Raw genomic sequence first — 18,738 nt, forward strand, 5'->3', positions numbered from 1 at the left:
TCTTAGCTTTGTCTATGGGGGTAAATGCAAATTTTTTTTGTAGTTGCTTAATTAACCTATGAATTTTTGAAAAATGTTTTGAATTCTTACTGTTTTTTAAATTTTCCTAATTATTAAACATAAAGTTTTAAAAGTAGTCAGGTTTAGTTAGGTACGTAATGTTTATTGGAATCTTTTTCCTTATTAGAAATAAAATTTACATTTAATTTGTCATTATTAAAAGAGTTTTTACTACTTCCTGATCCCTGTTTATCTCAATTTGTACCCTTATCTTTAATATAAAAAAGTGAATAAGTTGAGGAGTTATTAAAGTTAATCTGTGTAAGTTAGAACGAATCCTTTTACAAAATTGTTTGTATAAATGCATGTAATAATTTTCTTTTTGTATTCTTAAATCAATATCTTCGACTATATCTAAAATATTAATTATAACACTATTACAATTATGTATTCTAAAATGATTCAATTCTAAGTCATTGATAGTTTTATTACTGTTTATACTGTTTAACGAGGATGATTAATTCGAATGGGAGTTACTAGTTAGTCCAACATATTTCATATTACAAAAACCAACCATAGGTTAACATATAAATAACATAAATTTTACCAAGAAATTTACAGCTATCGTTATTTTGAATTATATGTTTTTTGTCAATATAAGGGCAAGTTTTACATCTTTTATTGCTTCACGTTTTATAAGACGGAGAAAATTCTAGAATGATATAAATATGTATAAATAATATGTATGCATGCATTTGTATCATAAATACATTAGCGTTTCATTTATCAGGTCATGTTATTTCTAAAGCAAGACCGATAGCTGAAACTGATAAAGAACTGTCAAAGTTGCTAACATCTAGACACATGGTAAATAATTTGGAAAACATGTCTCCGGATCCTCATGTGACGGAAGAAAGGCGGAGGAAGTTAGCCAGAATGGAAAATATTAGAAAATTAGAAAAAGGCGATTCTTCTGATGGATCTACAAATTCAGAGTTCCATGTAAATTATGTTTTGCATATTTTATGAATCGTATTTCCCCTAAATGAATAATTGTTACTTCAGGTGATAGAGCGTTTGCCTTCCAATGAGGTGAAACAGGTTCGTATCCGGCTTGCACCGACTACAGGGCTGACATAAAATATCCTCAGTGGTAGACGAATCATGGGTCATTGCTGTCAGGCTAATCGTGGTAGGTTTTCGGGGATTTCCTCTTCATGTGACGCAAATACGGGTTAATTCCATCAAGAAGTCCTTCATGAGGCAAATTTCTCCCATTACTTGATCCTGGAGTTACCTTGTTTCCTGGATTGGGTTCAAAATTATAAGGCTACGGACTTAAACATTAGTAGTGGTAAACCCAAAAAAATGGGGCGGCTGTTCAACGACAGTTATAAAATAAAAATAATAAAATAGTGACTCCTTCCATACCTGCATACTTCATTAAAGACAGGTGCATTGTATTACTTTAAGCTGTAAATAATAAAATTCTGAGATATAAAAATCATCTAATCATTTATGTTGCCAACGTTTTTTTTCTAACTTAAAAAGCTTGATTAATTGAAATTTTTTTTAATATTACTTCATAATTTAAATTTTTTCAGTAATAAATGTTTGGTTTGAAAGCATACAATGCTTTGAAATATTATGTGTAAAAAGTTCTTTACACAAAACGTCTGATTAGTAATTTCAAGTATTTTTATTTTGCTTTAAATAAGGAACTTAATTTTGCATACTTGTTTACCGTTTTTACCTTACAATGCTATGCATAGTGACACTTATTATCCATATATTTTATACAGTATAATGATAATCTGGAGCTGCTCGCTAACTAGCACTAGTTGAGAAATTCACTTTGAAACGAAATTTGGTTAAAATTAGTAGTGTGTCTTAAGTGTGTTCACTCTTTAAAATAACAGATTACACTAACCAGCCAATTTTAAGAAAAATGCATTTGATTTCCTAGATTTAAGCATAATTTTCATACTAGAAAAATTTTCTCAAGTCGATCGTGGTGCAGTGGTCTAGTGGCAGGGCACTTGCCTACGGAGACAATTGGGCTTTGGATCTTGCAGTGGACTGCTTTATTTCTTTGACTTATTTTCCATAAAAAGTGATCTTCATTTTTTTTGAAAATAGTTTAAATATAATTAATTTTATTTATTGTATTTTTTAAATTATCAGATATGTTTTTGACCTTTAAAATACAGTAATTAAGTTTAATTAAATAATTAAATTTCCTGTACCACTTATTACATAATAAGTGTAATAGTTTCTAAAATTTAAATTTTTAAAATTCAGTCATTCATATACGTTTATCCTGTATATCTCTTAAAGTCACTTTCAGACAAAAAAAAAGGTATTGCTTCTATTAACCTTGTTAGAATTTCCTTATTTTTTAAAAGTTAATAATAGTTTTCAGTATTTTTTGTCTAATTTTATAGATTGGAATGGGTTCAATTGAACCTAGTGACCAAATTTTACGATTGTTAGTGTTTTTAAAAGAAGTGAACTTTGAAAAAGTTTACAAATATTTATTATCTTAAAATTGGAAATTTGGTTACTAGGTTCAACAGTACACAATTCAGCAGATAAAATGAAACATAGAAATATTCAGAAATATTAATCAGGTAATTAATAAATAGAGAAGAGAATTTGCATCAAATATTTTTCTGCTTGTTAACGAGAAGAAAGTAGAACTTCTTTCCTATCTGAAGGAGACCTTTAACTCTACACTGATTAGTGATGCATTAATTTCTAGTTCCTATTCATTTTTTTAACCAAAAACTTAAAAAATTATGTATTTACGTTAATATTCTTATTTTATGATTATTATCATTCTCTTGAGCTTTAAATCTTTTCAAATCAAACAATGAGTAGTCAAACAAGACTATCTGTTTGAATGAGTTCAAAACTTACTTGAATGAAATGTAAGAAGTAATAAATGTGAGAAGACTTGATTTTAAAATGTCTTGATTATAATGTATTTCTAAAATAATTGTATTATGCTTTTAGGGGATACATTTACTTAAAGAGAAACAAAGGAATTTACTAAGCATTGAATCATACATTCAAAAGAATAAAACAGAGATCATTCACTCTTTATTGTGTAAATCTGTTACTTCTGAGAAACTTATTTTTCCCGTTATTGGTAGTAAAGTATTTTTTGAATTTGTTATTCAAAATCCTTTTCCTGTTGCCAAGAAAATAGAAATTGTTTGGAAATGCCCTGAACTTTCGTAAGTTTAATGTTTTTATTAGTATTTTTTTCTCTTTGCTTATTGCAAAAATTTTATTTAACTGTAACAATTGGAAACAGTTATCTGTTTCTAAATTTTTTGAAATTTATTAAGAAAAGTGTTAAAAAAATTAGAAACAGATTTAAAGTTTTTAATATTACTTAATATTTATTTAAAGTACTAATTTAAGTGCTTTTTTATTTACAAAATATGAATTAAAGGACTTGATTTTTTATCAGTATGTTAACCTGTATCTAATAAGTTATACATTTAAAAATGTGTCTTCTAGCCTTGTTTTGCAATTTTATACTTCAGAGGCAATATTAATTTGTTTTACGTTGAATGTAAATATATACATTTTCATTTTTAATTGTTATTGTTGTTTCTTCATTTTAATTATTTTTTATTGTGCCCAAAAGTAAATGAATATGGAAATATAGTGATAAGAGAGGTAACAAATAGTGATTTAGTTGAATATAGAATGTCTGGCTAAAAATATCGGTTGAATATTCTACGATGGAATAGCTGCATTTTTGTGAAGAAATCATTAATGATAAACATTATTTTATATATATAAAAAGGTTTAGTTATTATTAAAAATTAATCAAAACTTAGCTATATTATTGGCATGGGATAAAGGGAAAAAAACTATAATAGTTATGTAAAGTTGAAAAGATGAAATAGAAAAAAATTCTTTCAATTCTTAAAACAATATATTTTAATGCTAAGAATGACACTTTCTTGGGAAAATAAATCAGTGAAACCGTAAAAGAAATATAGTAAATCAGATACGCTTATAAAAATGACGCACTATCATAAAAATATCCATGGAAACAAAAGATTATGTACAAAAGCGAAACTGAAAAAATTAAAACCAATCTTAATTCTCAAAAGAAAATTTTAAATTCAGTTTTTGAATAATTGTATTTTCAAGAAAAAGTGAAGAAAAATAACAAAGTCTAATATTCATAATGTATTTTCATGATGTATTCTAGCATGCATTAATTATCTTTAATTGCTTAGTTAATGTTCATAACAAAATAACTTTGCAGGCGATATTTGCATTTTTTGTAAAAAGTAAGTACCGTAAACCGGGGCGAGTCTACCCATTTTTTCAGTTTGTCGACTTTCAAGTGGTCAAACTTTTGTAAATAGTAAAGAAAAAAGGCTTTTAATAGGTGTTTCGGAATCGCTATTTATCCCTCTTTAAAGCTGTGAAATCGATTTTAGAAAATATTAACAGTTACACTGTTACTGTATATTTTTATAGAACTGCTGACAAATCTCTCGTATGGGGCGAGTCTATCCATTCTACTAAAATGAATGTTAACATTGTAAATAATCAAATTTTATTATTAAATTGTTATTTAAGTTACTATATAGGATATTTATGAAGTAAAATTCATAACTTTATTATATATTCCATTTTTTTATTCATAAAATAACACAAATTGAGTATTTGATCGATTATCACATTTTGATCACAGTTTTGTTTTTATAATCATTAACATTATAAAATAACTCTTCTGGTTCCCGATGACAATATTTTGAAAGAGTTTTTCTCATTATTTTCAATTTGGCTGTTATCCTTTGGATAGCTTTTTCCATCTCAGGTGGCATTTTTTTGTAACATTTAAATCCATTTGTTTTGCGAATATAATTTCGAACCATCTGTAATAATAAATAATAATTTATTTAACTTGCATTAAGTAAAAAAAGTTAATTTTGTAATATAAAAATTGAAAAAATAGGTAAAATAAACATATTTTATATTTACATTTATATTTAACCTATAAATTTTCTTATTAATGATAAATTTATCAATGCAGAATTAAAATAACATACTCAAATTCATTTAAAATGACTTAATATAAACAAAGTTCTAAATTATATTATTATGCTTTATTAAAACCTAATACGAATGGGTAGACTCGCCCCGCAAATTCTGGCTTTTTGTTTACAACAGCAAAACTTACATTATTTTTGTTTTTTTTTTCTTATAAAATTAATGTAATCTTAGTCTTAGATAAGTTTATCACTTAACCAAAGTGAAAATAGTAATAATAATAATATACTTACGGAACACCAACTAAAAGTTTGCTGATTTTCAATACAAATCTCTCAAAAGATGTTTGAACAGGTCGGTTAAGAAGACACCAAATAAATAAAAACGGATCAAACTACTACAGCGCCATCTTCCTTAGAGTCTAAACTAAGTCCTCCGTTGGTAAAATTTTTTTTATTTGCAATTTAAAATAGTGAAAATTAAATAAAACTAAAATGGGTAGACTCGCCCCTGGATGGGTAGACTCGCCCCGGTTTACGGTACTAGATTATTATATCAGGTCTTAAATGTTCTTATATAAAGTTCTCTTTTCTTATATTGCAGCAGTGTATATCGCTTTATCTGGTAATGCACAAGTTGTGGAAAATCTTTGGTATTTTTTGGTTTGAATATGAAATTTCAACTTAGTCTGACTTGTTGATTAAAATATTTAACTTTTTCCATTTATATATTCATAAAATTTACTTGGGATTCAACTTCGCAAAATTTTGTCGCGATTTATCATTTTTCTCAAAATTAATAAATAATGAAATAAATAAGTAATTAAATAAATGAATAATTAAATAAATAAATAACAGAATATTTACGTTTCATACAAAAATGATTATTATTTAGCGCAAATGAAAGTTTTTATTTTTATTTTATGTATTTTCTAACTAAGGATTCCTAATAGTTGTACAACTTAAACTTGTAATATACTGCTATTTTCCGTAATTGAGTTTCTCTCTTTTTAAAAAAATTTCATTTAGATTGCAAATATAGTTATTAAAGAAAGTTTTTTATTTCACTGGCAATGTTCTAGCTTTCTGTTGTTACAGTTAAAAATTGCTGAATAAAAAAAAAATGTACCAATATTTTTCTTCTTTTAAAAAAAATCTCCATTGGTGTCTTTAACAAATTTAAAAACTAATTTCAAATTTTGTTAGTAATTATAATTTGAAATGAAAAGGCTGTATAATGTTCTTGACATATTGTGTTAAATTTTTCACAGTGAATTAAAACGTTAAAATTTTGTATCACCTACACAATTCAAAAAGTTATGAAAGTAATTATATTAATGCTTTCTGTTATTACTTTTTATCTGAAATAACATATACCACATTAATATGATATTTTTTATTGTTTGTTGGGGATATTTTTGATGATTAAGTTTTTAGATACGGATGTCTTCACATTTCATTGAAGAATATCAGCATTTTTAGTTGCAATGGATTTTTGGAGAATTTTCCTGTTTCATGCATGTAAAGAAATTTAAAATCTAAACGTAAAAAATTAATTTTAGTACAATTCATTGTGATAAATTTAATTATGATTATTGAAGAAAATATAAAATAATTAGGAGTTTATCAGTCTCTAGCTGTTTTTTCCCCTCTGTTAAAACCTTACTCAAGTGTTTATTTAATGATTAATTATTTATTTAACGATTCCTTTCTCTCATTTTAGTCTTGTAGTTGAAAACAAGTTATGGCATATCCTCAGAAGTATGAATAATCTATCACAAAACACAACTGTGTTGAATTTTGTTGACACTGAGTCCAGTAAATCATCAATAGTGCTACAGCCTGGTGAAAAAGTGCATATTCCTTTCACCTATCAATGTTTCACTGCCCCACCTACTCAACTAGATTTATTTAAAGTAAAAAAATAAAATTGAAATTTTCATTTCATTGTTTTTTTGCAAAAAATTTTAAACAATGTACTACATTCTTTTTCTAGGCAGTTTCTGGTCATCATTTTACATCTGATGTATTATCTTCCACTCCAGCTCATAATATTGTTCAATCATCTGTCAAAGTAATTACAATATTTTTAATAGGAGTGCGATTAGATTTTTTAAAACAAAGCTTTATTATATGGATGGTGTTTTCAGTAGAAATGTAAACAATAACAATCTCGAGCTGTATGCGTGCTCTAGTTCCGGTTAGAAAGTTTGCAGCTGCTTACTACATGTTATTCTGCTAGGCGATATTTTCAAACGGATAATTTTGTTTTCAGTAAAAGAAATAAATTAGATAATTTCTGAGCTCAAATCTGCGGTATTTCATAAGATATTAATGTTATTATGTAATTCTGGTGAGTTTGAAGTGAAAATATGTTTTAGTTATTTAGAGATATATTGTTGAAAAAGGTGACATGGTTGCTAGATTTTGAATGACTCTCTTTTTTGGCATTCTTGATTTGGCCTCTTTCCATAAGTTTATTACTGTTTGTTCTTGTTCCAAGCTGTGCACCATCTTACGTTAGTATTAACACTTTTAGCATTGTAAACACAAGTAGTGTTAGCATTGTAAACACAAGTAATAAGTAATCAAATACATTGTTTGCAAGAATCTCAAAACACAATGATGCCAAATGGCTTTAAAATACAACAGAAACAGTAACTCGGAAATTGAGGCAGTACCAAGCTTGCAGCGTTCCCTAGTGTAGAAAACACCATCCATTATAATAGTTCCTTTACATTCAAATTTTATATTTATCATTCTTACTTAATATATCTCGTTAACAATGCCTATTGTTTGGTTTAGAACAATTAAAATATAAATTAAAAAACAATGATTCCAACTGTTTTCTAAATACTTTTTTTTGTAGTATTTTGAAGCCATCTAAAAATTAGCACATTTTAATCACTAGGAAAGCTCAAAACCCAATATAATGACGAGTTATGGTGAAATTTATATATAGATGACGAAATTAGTTTTTCTTATTTCATGCAATTTTTTTTAAAGATAGGGCTTTCCATATATGAAAGCAGAGCTTAAGTATACTAGTAACTACAGTAGTGGTACAATATTTGTAACCGTTTTAATGAAAAATGAGGAAAAAGAACTATTGAGAATAAAATATTTCATGAGAAAAAGGATGAAACAATGTGCAGTCACTGTATTATTGTTTTTATTAGTCTGTTATTTTTTTGCATCACAAATTCAGTAATTATAATTAGGTGTAAGATATATTCTATATTAGTTTTAATATTTTGCATAAATTTTTTATAGTTCTCACTGAACTTTTTCCTTGACTGATGTATTTTCGCTTTGTGTTATATGTACTTAATTCTGTGCTTGTTTGATATTGATAAATACATTTATTTTTAGATTCGTTTCATGACTGAAGAACGCACACTACTAGCAGTTCTGAATTTAAAAGTACAACCTCTTCCACCTTCATTCACTCATGTTTTCAAATTTCTTTCCATTGAGAATTCAATGTTTAAGAAAAGCATACAGATCAGCAGAGGTAATTTATTATTTTTTTGTAATGCACTCTTACCCCTATTTATTTTTAAATGATTATTTTCGCATTTATGCTATATTTATTGTTTCAATATTGTTTTTTAATAATGAGCTCTGCTTAGACTAAATTAGAAATCTCTTATATTAGCATTTTAAATATGGATATTTGATAGTTTGGGCTAAAGAAATCAAATATCTTAAATCTAGCGTTAGTTCTGAAAAATTGCCAACTATCCTCGTTAAGAAGGATGAATTAGTACACTGTATTGATATCTTCTGTCACCGCTATGGGCTAAAAGCTGTAAAAATTAGATAAATATGCTTTTGATTAAAAAAAATCGCAAATTTTGTTAATTGGTTTGTGGTAGTACTTAAAAATTGCAATATCTTAGCAACAGTATCTACAAAAGCTTAGATCTGTAAATTAGAACATTTATTTTTAAAATATATAACTATAAAAACCATAGTTTTTCTAGTTACCATGATCGTTTACAAGAAATGGTGGTCAGAAACCAAAGTGTTAGACAGTAATCCAATAGATGCAATGTTCACTCTACCTGATATTAACATTGAACACATTGATGTCATCAAATTTGGAATAAGGTCGACACTAAAAATAATCAAAATGAAAGATTTATGATAATATGACAATTACTTGCTATACCAAATACAAACATTGCATTAAAGATAGTGACGAGATGTTTCCAATTAAAAAATGTCATATGGTCACAAAACAACAAAATATACTCACCACATACAGGCGATATTGATGAGAAAAATGCAATTGAAATGAAGATATTTTTTATTGAACAACACTTTTTTAAAAATAATTTTTAACTTATATTCTTGTCTGCAATACTCAGACATTTTTTTACAAAATAAAAAACATTCCTTTCTTGTAAACAAAATTTTAACTATGACATACGTAAAATTAGAAATGGGGGTTTTACAATAAAGCTTAATATGTAATGAAAGATACAAGAGAAGGATAAAATTAAAGGGTGATAAGATAAATACAGGAGCGCTTAAACTGAACACTTAAATTGAAAGGATCTAAAATATTAAAAAATCATTCAAAGGTATAAAATGGTAGATATAAGGACATTTATATAACTGATAAATATAAATGTTAATATTGAAGCTAAGAAAAACGAATGTAGAAAAAGGAAATAATTCCATCGATACGAACAAAAGTCAGAGAGAGAAATGGCAGGACATACACTCCTTGGTGTATAAAAGGCAAGCAAGTGAGTGTCACAATATATTGAGAAAAATTTCTTGACTGAGAAAAACCAGGCTGGAGATAACCAATTAAAATTCATGGAGAAGAAAGTTTGAAAAGTGGATGATTAAGATTGACTAAGTAAGCCCTCAAAAAAATAAATGAACAACAAGAAATTATCGCCTACAGTCGGCGATTTTATGAAAAACAAAGTCATAAAATACTTATAATGACATCTTCTTTCGAAAGATGTCGCCAAAGGCGAGGAAAGAGGGATTTTCACTTACCCACAGAAAATTTAATATCAGACAGAAAGTGCAATGATTGTTAAAAGCAAAGAAAGCCAAATAGAAGGTTAAGATTTTCCAATTGAAAAGTGAAATTTTTGCCAGTCAAAATTATAATCAATATATTTAAATTGAGAAAAAAATCCCTTAATTACAAAAAATCACTTGAAAATTTTGCATGGAATAAACTTAACGTGTTATAATATTAATGGTAAGTAAAGGTTTAAGAATTATTAAAAGAAAAGAATAATAATTATAACATTACACAAAGTGTAACTGTGACGCACAGGTTTTATCTCCGTTAATTAAAAATGTGCTTTATGCTCTCAAGATACCTGAGTGATTTCTCATTTTATTGTAGTGTTTTTGCATCAGACTTAATTCAAATAATAGCTAATTAAGCTTAGTTCCGTTTGTATAGTTACAGCACTTGTATCATTAAACATCAATGCAATCCTATGATGTTCCCCAAAACAAATTGGTGGCAATCTGCTATCTTTTCTAGACTTGCAAAATTTTTTTGAAATTTCTGTTTTATACATTTTTATTCTTTTTATATATTTTAATTTTTTTTATATATTTAGATAATAGCATGAATGAAATTGATTTACAAATATCTGATTCTTCAGTGGTTTGTACGATACAGAAGAATGAAAGTAGTGAAATGAATGTCAAGATACTTGTAAAAGTATGTTACAATTATGAATGATATAAATTATTGATTGGGTAATTATTTATTGTTACTTAAGTTTCAGTACTACAGTAATTAACTTGAGTACTCAATTAACAATTTGTGCAAAACTAATAAATCAATTATCTATGGTTTTGCATTCAGATATCTTTTTGTTAAATACTTTTTATACAGTTTTGAATCATTAAATATTTGTTTTTCTGTTTTCTATTGTCATTGCATTGCTTGTGTAAATTGTGTTTTATAACAGTTGGCAAAATAGTTTACAAAAAAATATGATATTCTTTTAAGCAATTCAATTTTCTATAATATTTTAACACATCCTGGACTTACATAATTAGAAACTATTTGTTTCATTTTTCCTGCTAATTTCTTATCAGGACTTTCATTTCATTTAGACTATCGAATTTTGTATTCTTAAATAGACTTGTGCAAACTTTTAAATTTTGTTCAATTCTTTTTTTTCTGTTTCATTTTTTTTCTATCTAGGTCATGGTTAAAACTTCTATATATGATGTTTTTCAATGAAATTTTGTTTAGAATTTTAAATTAAATTTTTATCCTGATTTGTTTTGCATTTTAATTGTCAATTCATTTAATTCATTCATAACTTACTTACAAAAATAGAGGTTCTATATAACACTATAAAGTTTATACTGCCTATGCTTTTTTCTCTTCTTTTAAGAGTTTTATACACCTCATTTCAAAATATTTTTCGAAAGTGTATTTAATTAATAATATTTTTAAATTATAGACAATAGATTTTTTTTTCCTTTTGGGTTTCATTCTAGTTGTCTTTATTACACTCGTCAAAATAATAAAGTATACAACTTATTTCAATTTGCTAACAGCATGTCTTTTTAATTTTTTTTTAACTTATAATTTTTTAAAATAATGAAACTATATTATATTAACTTTTATAGAAGTTAATTTATTTTAGCATTTAATTTTATGCTGTACTATAAAATTCTTGTTATCTTCTTATAGAAAGTTATATTTGAGAAAGGGATTAAATTATCTTTGGCTGAATACATTTGTAAAGAAATATTTATTAAAGGTTTTAAATCTTTACGATTGTGATAATATCTTTTAGGCCCCAACAAAGTCATCCGGAAAATGTAGTGAATTCTATGTGTTTGTGTACAGTGATGAATTCCAGATTGTGCCTTATCAAACTTGGCGTGTCTCTCTTTGTGCTTTTCAAAGAATTGATTTATCATGTGTTGCTGGTCAGCTCATGAGATCTTCATTGCTCATAAGGTATTAAGTATTTAATTCTTAGTTATACTTTTAATTTCCAAATAAATCGACCTAAACACTATCATTAAGTATAGATTTGTTTTTCAATGAAGCGTGACAACATATTTTGATTCTATAGTATGTTTTTTTTTGTATGTATTAGTTTGTTTCCATGTTATTTTTCAGATTTATTATTGATACATAATCATCACAAAATTTTAATTAAATTGTAAATCGCAAAATTTTCATAACTGTTGTTTTAGGTAATAATGGGTTGTCAGACTTTTTTAGTACTAGATTTGTAAAATGCTATTTTCATAGTACAAAACATAGAAGAATACGAAAGCAATTTTTAGTCGTAAATGAATTTTTAATCTTTAAATCATAATATCAAAGCATGTTTTTCTAATTCAATGTTTCAGTTATTTTGCCTTGAGATAAACCTCCAGTTTTTTGGATGAAATAAAAAGTTGAGTCGAACAATTATAGTGAAGGCTAAAGTTTCATTGTAATGGTTTTTGCCAGCTTTCCTTGAATAATTTTTTAAAAGTTTATTATATTATAATATTCTTAAAGTCTATTATATTGTTTTCAAAATATTCCAAACTTTATTTTTTGGAATGAAGCTATTTTATTACAATCGAGATGAACCAGGATAGTATTATCTGGTTGGGCACCAAAAAAATTATTCTGATTGATTTGAAGTAAAATTTGTTCCTGTAGAATGAAAATACAGTAAAGTCCCAATTATCTGAGCTCTGATTATCCCAGTTTTCACTTTAACCGAGCTATGAAATATTTCAAATATTTTTTTGATTCAGTTTATTTTTTATTTTTAAAATTACGACCAAAAAAACTTCTGTATTTTATCATCCAAACACTCAAGAAAACAAGCTGACGAACAACATGGGATTACCGATGAAATGACTGTTAATATCGTCAATAATGAAAATTAATCTTGCTAAAATGACGAAGACAGTGCCGATGAAAATCAAAGCATATAAAAGTCTCTCATACAAAGGGACTAAAAGTTATCAAAAGAGCAATTGAATATATGGAACAACAAGAAAATTGTTGTTCTATATATTCGTGGTGATACCAGCCTTCCTGTTATCTCTGAAAAAAAGGCAAGACATTGCTGCAAAAAAGCTCCAAAGTAAGTAAAACAAAAAAATTAAGGACTTTTTTAAGTAAACACTCTTTAATTCCCATAAAGTATGCTCTTTAAGTGTTTTTAAATATAATATGAATTGTATGTGGTGTACTTGTATAAATTTTGTATTTGTAAAATCTATTACGTGGTCCACATTTACTCGGATAATCGGGACTTTACTGTATTAGTAAATTCATCTAAAGGATAAATGAAAACAAAATATTAATATTTCTTTCTTCATCAACCAATTTCATAACAGTTATATGACATTAAATTTTATGTTCATTCTTATTCTTTTTCATTAATTAAATTATTAATATCCTGATATATTATACATTAAAAAAAATACTCTTTAATCAATATTTGCTACATTGGAATATCCAAGATATTTTCTTACCTGAACAAGGTATTTCTCTACAGCTGTGTTTAATTGAGATTCAACCATCTAAGCGATTTCTAGGTAGGCTTTTTTTTAGTAAAAATTTGCAGCCTCTCATTCTGTTTTAAAAATCTTATTTCACATGGGGAAAATTTTAGCTATTGTGTTTTAATTTATGTTATATCTTTACACTCTAGTTATTATGTATTATGAAATAGAAAATGAGATAAATATATTATCAATGTAATTTGCTTATACTTCCAGGGGTACACATGCCACTAATTTGGTTAGATGCTTTTCAAGTTCTCAAGATTTGTTGTTAGATCCAAATGAGGCTTTTATTTTATCTCCATTTGCCGTGCAAGAATTATCCATGAATATGAGATCACTCATACCTGGAATAAAGTAATGGTTTTATATTTTTTAATATGTTTCATCATTATAAAGAAATACTTTGAAAGAACATTGCAGTTCGCCATCAGGATTATTTTTAAGAGTCCTTCGTTTCCTCGATAATAGTTGTCTAAGTTGATAATAGTTCCAATTTTTATTAATTTTTCAATTAAAATTAACTGTAACTGTTAAAATATCAATTAAACACTTTGTCAATTTCTTAAAGTTTTTAACAGATATAAATTTCCTTTTTAAGAAAAGGGGTATGTTCAACCAAAACTCAATAACAATGATGTTAAGCTTTAGATTTGTAATGATTTTAAGATTTTAATAATTACCAATAATTATGTTTTATTTCTAATAAATATTTTAATTACACTCTCTCTGTAGTGTTCTAGTTGTCCAATTTGAAACTTAGTTCTAAGATATTGATTTAGGAGATTTTCTAACAAAGGAAATGATCTTATGTAATTTTATTTAACCTATATCTTTCTGAACTCTGCTTTTTGTAAGTAAACTCAGTCTATTAATAACTATTGATAATGATGATTATTACAATATTTTAAATTTTTTAAACATATTTTCTAAGCATTTTTAACTAGGAACTGCTATTCAATATTTATGTTTTAATTAACAATTAAGAAACATTTTACAGCCTAACTCTAAACTAAGCTCAATATTAAAGAAAACTAAAATTTAGTTTTCAAACAAACCTAAGTAATAAATAAATTAGTAAGATTTACTGAATTTCAATGCCTTAAATGATACTTTTCCCCTTATTTTTTTGTGTAAGTGTATAGATATTTGAGTGCCGAAATATTTTTTTAAACCTAAATTTGAAACAGGATAATGATAAATATATAATTGTTCCAAAATAAAATTTACAAGATTTTTGATATAATTTCCTTTTCTGAGGCTATATTTCTAAACCTTTATGACATGCCCATTTTTTACTGTTATTATTCAATGCAGAATTTTATTAACATTTGGACAATTGAGATTTTACAAATAAAACACTCTTTTTTAAAAAAAATGAATAAAATAAAAAAACTCTGGCTTCGAGTTTAATACCAGGGTTCGGTCTAACAGATCACATACAGAGCTGTCTAACCTTAAAAACCAAACTGGATCACTTGGATATTATTTATTCAAAAACTGCTGCAATAGCGTGGTTATCACTGGTAAAAAGGGGTTTCCATTTGAAACAATGTTATAAGAAGAAATTATAATACTTTTTTGATTTCTACTGAGAATTTTAATCAAATTGAAACATATAATCAACATGCATTCATTACTTAAAGAAATGCCATGCCATTTTTTGAAGTTTTTTTTATCTTTCTGTATAACATCATGAAACTAAATTTTTGTTATAATTGTGCTAAGTATTTTGCTATGAATGATTGTTTTTCAGACATTTTCAAATTACTATGGTTGACCAGTCTCAAGAACAAGTTGTTCAAACTTGGTTGCTTGTACTTTCATGCCAAAAGCCTTCTGTTTCCAAAGCCTTTCAAATTCACCTTTCTGTTGGAAAAGAGACTGCTAAGGTATATTGCTTTATTTTATTGTTCTTTTAAGCTGATGAAAATGTAATTTCAGATAAATATGCATCTACAAATTATTTTTAATATATAGGGTTATTGAAACCAGAATATAATGTTTTCAATTTTTTATAAGTAATTGATATAAAAATGATTGCAATATATAAGGTTTTATAAATAATTTATTATTTTATATAAAGTTCTGGTAGGAAGATTATAATATTTTCGCCTATTTTTAGGTTAAATGATATGCTTTATCTACCATGGCATATTTACAAATTAAGTAATGATGTTTAGTTATAGAACTGTACCCTGTGATATTTTTTAAAGTAAAAGTTACATATTTTGAGAGCTTCAAATCAAACTAAAACTTTTGTCCATTAGTTTAAAAGTAAATTAGTTTCCGCATCCTAATTATTTATAGGGCACTGTGACCACTGTATTGTATAATAGATCTTAGTAAATTTTCATAAAATATTTTTCATAGAATATTAAAAATGTTTTTAAAATATTTATAAAACATATCATTAATATCTAAATTTTTTTTTAAATTTAATAAAATACTCTAAGAAAATTAATTATTAATTTTAAAAACAATATTTTAGAATTATAATATGCTTTTTTTTTTAAATTCTCGTAATGCATGTACAACAAATAAATAAGCCAGTAAATGTTTATCTTCCAGCAAAATAAATAGAATTAAAATAAGGGGAAATCAGTATTTTAGTATATTTCTGAAAATAGATATACTAAGAATCAGTAAATTACAATCTGAAAGAAGGTTTTACCAAGAATCTCACAAAATTTGATAAATAAGACTTTTGTATTGTGAATAGGAACTCTGTTTTGGTACCTATTTGGATTTTGAAGGTTTTCAGTAGTTTTAAAGTGTTTTATGGTTACATCAATTCATTATGTAATGTGTATCATCAAATAAAATGTGTTAAAACTAAATCTCACAAAATATGAAAATAAATTTGTGTTTTGAGGAAGGTTTAACAATTAGTTTTGCTCTTTAGCCAAAACAATCAGCATAGTGTTCTAAGGAATTTTTATAGTTTTAACAAATTTAGATAACTTTCTGGAAATAATATATTTAATATTCAAAAATAAACATTAAAACTTAAAATTTATCAATTCTAGAAAAATATTAAAAAAAAAAAAAACTAAAAATATCTAGTAGATGAACTACATTGAAACATTTTAAAGTAATGTAAAAAGGTTTGCATTGTGCACTACCACAATGTAGACTTAATTGAAGGTTCAGCGCTTTTCTAGAAAAAATAGAAATTGATGAAATAGAAGAAAATGAATGAGCACAGGGATTGAGTTTCTTTAATTTGTATATTGTTATTAATTCTGTAAATTTAACATAAGTGATCAAACTAAAACTAGAAATTTTATATCTAGTTTTTTTTTTTTAAATAACTAGAAAACTATTTTATTTTAATTGAATGGTTTATTTTAATCAAATGGTTTAAAATAATTTGAAATGTGCTTAAATAGTTTTTTTTTTGTATCGTATTAAAAATGATTGTTTTTAAAGTCATTGATATTTTAGTGAAATTTTAAAATTTCATTTGAAGCACAAAAATTCTGAACCACGCAATTTAATTTTTATATTGAATTATTTTCAAACTATGAGCAAAAGACTACTTAGCCTTTAGAATACAAGACTATTTAGACAGTTAAACAAGTAGTAGTTATTGTTTAAAAATTATCAAATAAAGTTATATCAGTTTGGAATGAAAGATAATTGCAAATAAAATTTGTTTCAGATAAATTATTGTATATTTGTGTGCTTTAGTTATCAATCTCACTTGCTATATCCTAATCAGACTTAAAATCATATTTAAAAAAAAAATTTCGAATACATTTTATGTATATTTAAATAACAAAAATTTAATAAATAAATTTTTTTTTCATTCCTGTAATTATAATTAAATTTCAGTTCGTTAAAACATTAGGTATATTAAAATTAATATAGATATTTTATTTATTAATTATATTTCAGGCAATAAATAATATATGTAAACCTTTGTTTAGAGCTATTTAATATGTTGAACATTTAATTTTAAATGTAGATAAAATTAGTAGTTCCTCTTCCCTCAGAACAATTTTTTTATTAGGAAAGAAGCATAACAACCTATTTAACTTGATAGGCAAAAATTTTGGAAACATACAAGCTAGCATTAGTATGTATTTTTTACCCCTTTTAAAATCTTATTAATGTTAAACTCTATATTTTTTAATTAATTACTAATAACTATATAAAAACTCAAAATTTACCGCTCATTTAAATAAGCATTATTGTTCAAATATCATCACTACTAAATATGGATTCGAGAAGGGTTAAATTTTATTCAGATGCAGCAAAAATTTTGTATACTAAATTTTAATCTGAAAAAAATTTTGCAATTTAAAAACGTAATTTTGGTAAATTTTTCCTAGTTTAGAAACCACAAATATTATGAATCAAAATGTGAACTTCAGGATGATTAAATCATAGCCACTCTCAAATAAAAATATGATTCCAATAAATTACATGTTCATTGAAGTTTTCTTCTTAGTAAATAACTAATTAACTATTAACAATGTAAGCAAATCTTAATTGCACCTTAAATATGTATAATTTTGTAAAATCCAAAAGAAAAATATGATCATTGAATTTTCAGTAAAATTTATAAATACCCAGGTATTTTACTCAAGCTATAAAAAGCTGGATATTTTACAATTGTAGTTATGGGGCACTTAAAACATCCATGTGGTTTTGAAGATTTTCTGTAAAGTATATAAGATTGCATCACATGAAAACTAAATATGTCTGTTTTAAATATTGCAAAATTTTTATTACAGCGGATTACTTACTCAAACCCATATCATCAAACTCGGAGCTTCTTTTTATATTCTAGTCACCCTCATATGTTAAACTTGAGGGAAAGTGAATTTTCAGTGCCTCCTGGCAAGAGTTATTCTATAGGACTATATTTTATGCCTCAAGATTATATCTTCACAGAAACCATATTTTTATATATGAATGACACCAGTGACAAAAATGAAGAGACTTATTGCATAAAAGTTGTTTGTCAATAAAGATTCTAATACTATTTCAATATGCTCACTTTTATCTCTTTCTTTCTTGTAAAATAACAAATGCGTCCTTAGATTCTTGTACCAGACTAGATAAATTTTTTTCATTTTCTAGTCTTGACTAAACTCTGCCTGATTCTTAAGTAAAATGACTTCTAGATTCCAATTTCGTTGCCAAATGTTTATTTTTTTTCTTACATTAATAGCTC

The 18,738-nt window shown here is 25.8% G+C and overlaps 1 protein-coding gene across 1 annotated transcript in view; it reads left to right on the forward strand.

The window, feature by feature from the left end:
- LOC107439915 (nephrocystin-4) overlaps positions 1–18,552 on the forward strand; it is a 42,205-nt gene extending 23,653 nt beyond the window's left edge. The window contains exons 19-28 of the mRNA XM_043048964.3: positions 791–1,002; positions 3,016–3,239; positions 6,748–6,940; positions 7,021–7,098; positions 8,397–8,538; positions 10,628–10,731; positions 11,828–11,994; positions 13,770–13,910; positions 15,310–15,445; positions 18,296–18,552. Of these exons, the coding sequence (XP_042904898.2) occupies positions 791–1,002; positions 3,016–3,239; positions 6,748–6,940; positions 7,021–7,098; positions 8,397–8,538; positions 10,628–10,731; positions 11,828–11,994; positions 13,770–13,910; positions 15,310–15,445; positions 18,296–18,532 (1,634 nt within the window). The 3' untranslated portion in view covers positions 18,533–18,552. The remainder of the gene's footprint in view (positions 1–790; positions 1,003–3,015; positions 3,240–6,747; positions 6,941–7,020; positions 7,099–8,396; positions 8,539–10,627; positions 10,732–11,827; positions 11,995–13,769; positions 13,911–15,309; positions 15,446–18,295) is intronic.
- The last annotated feature ends 186 nt before the right edge of the window (positions 18,553–18,738 follow it).

Source organism: Parasteatoda tepidariorum, chromosome 1, assembly GCF_982258835.1.
Source record: "Parasteatoda tepidariorum strain Cologne lab strain chromosome 1, Ptep-v5.0, whole genome shotgun sequence".
NCBI classification, from domain to species: Eukaryota; Metazoa; Arthropoda; class Arachnida; order Araneae; family Theridiidae; genus Parasteatoda; species Parasteatoda tepidariorum.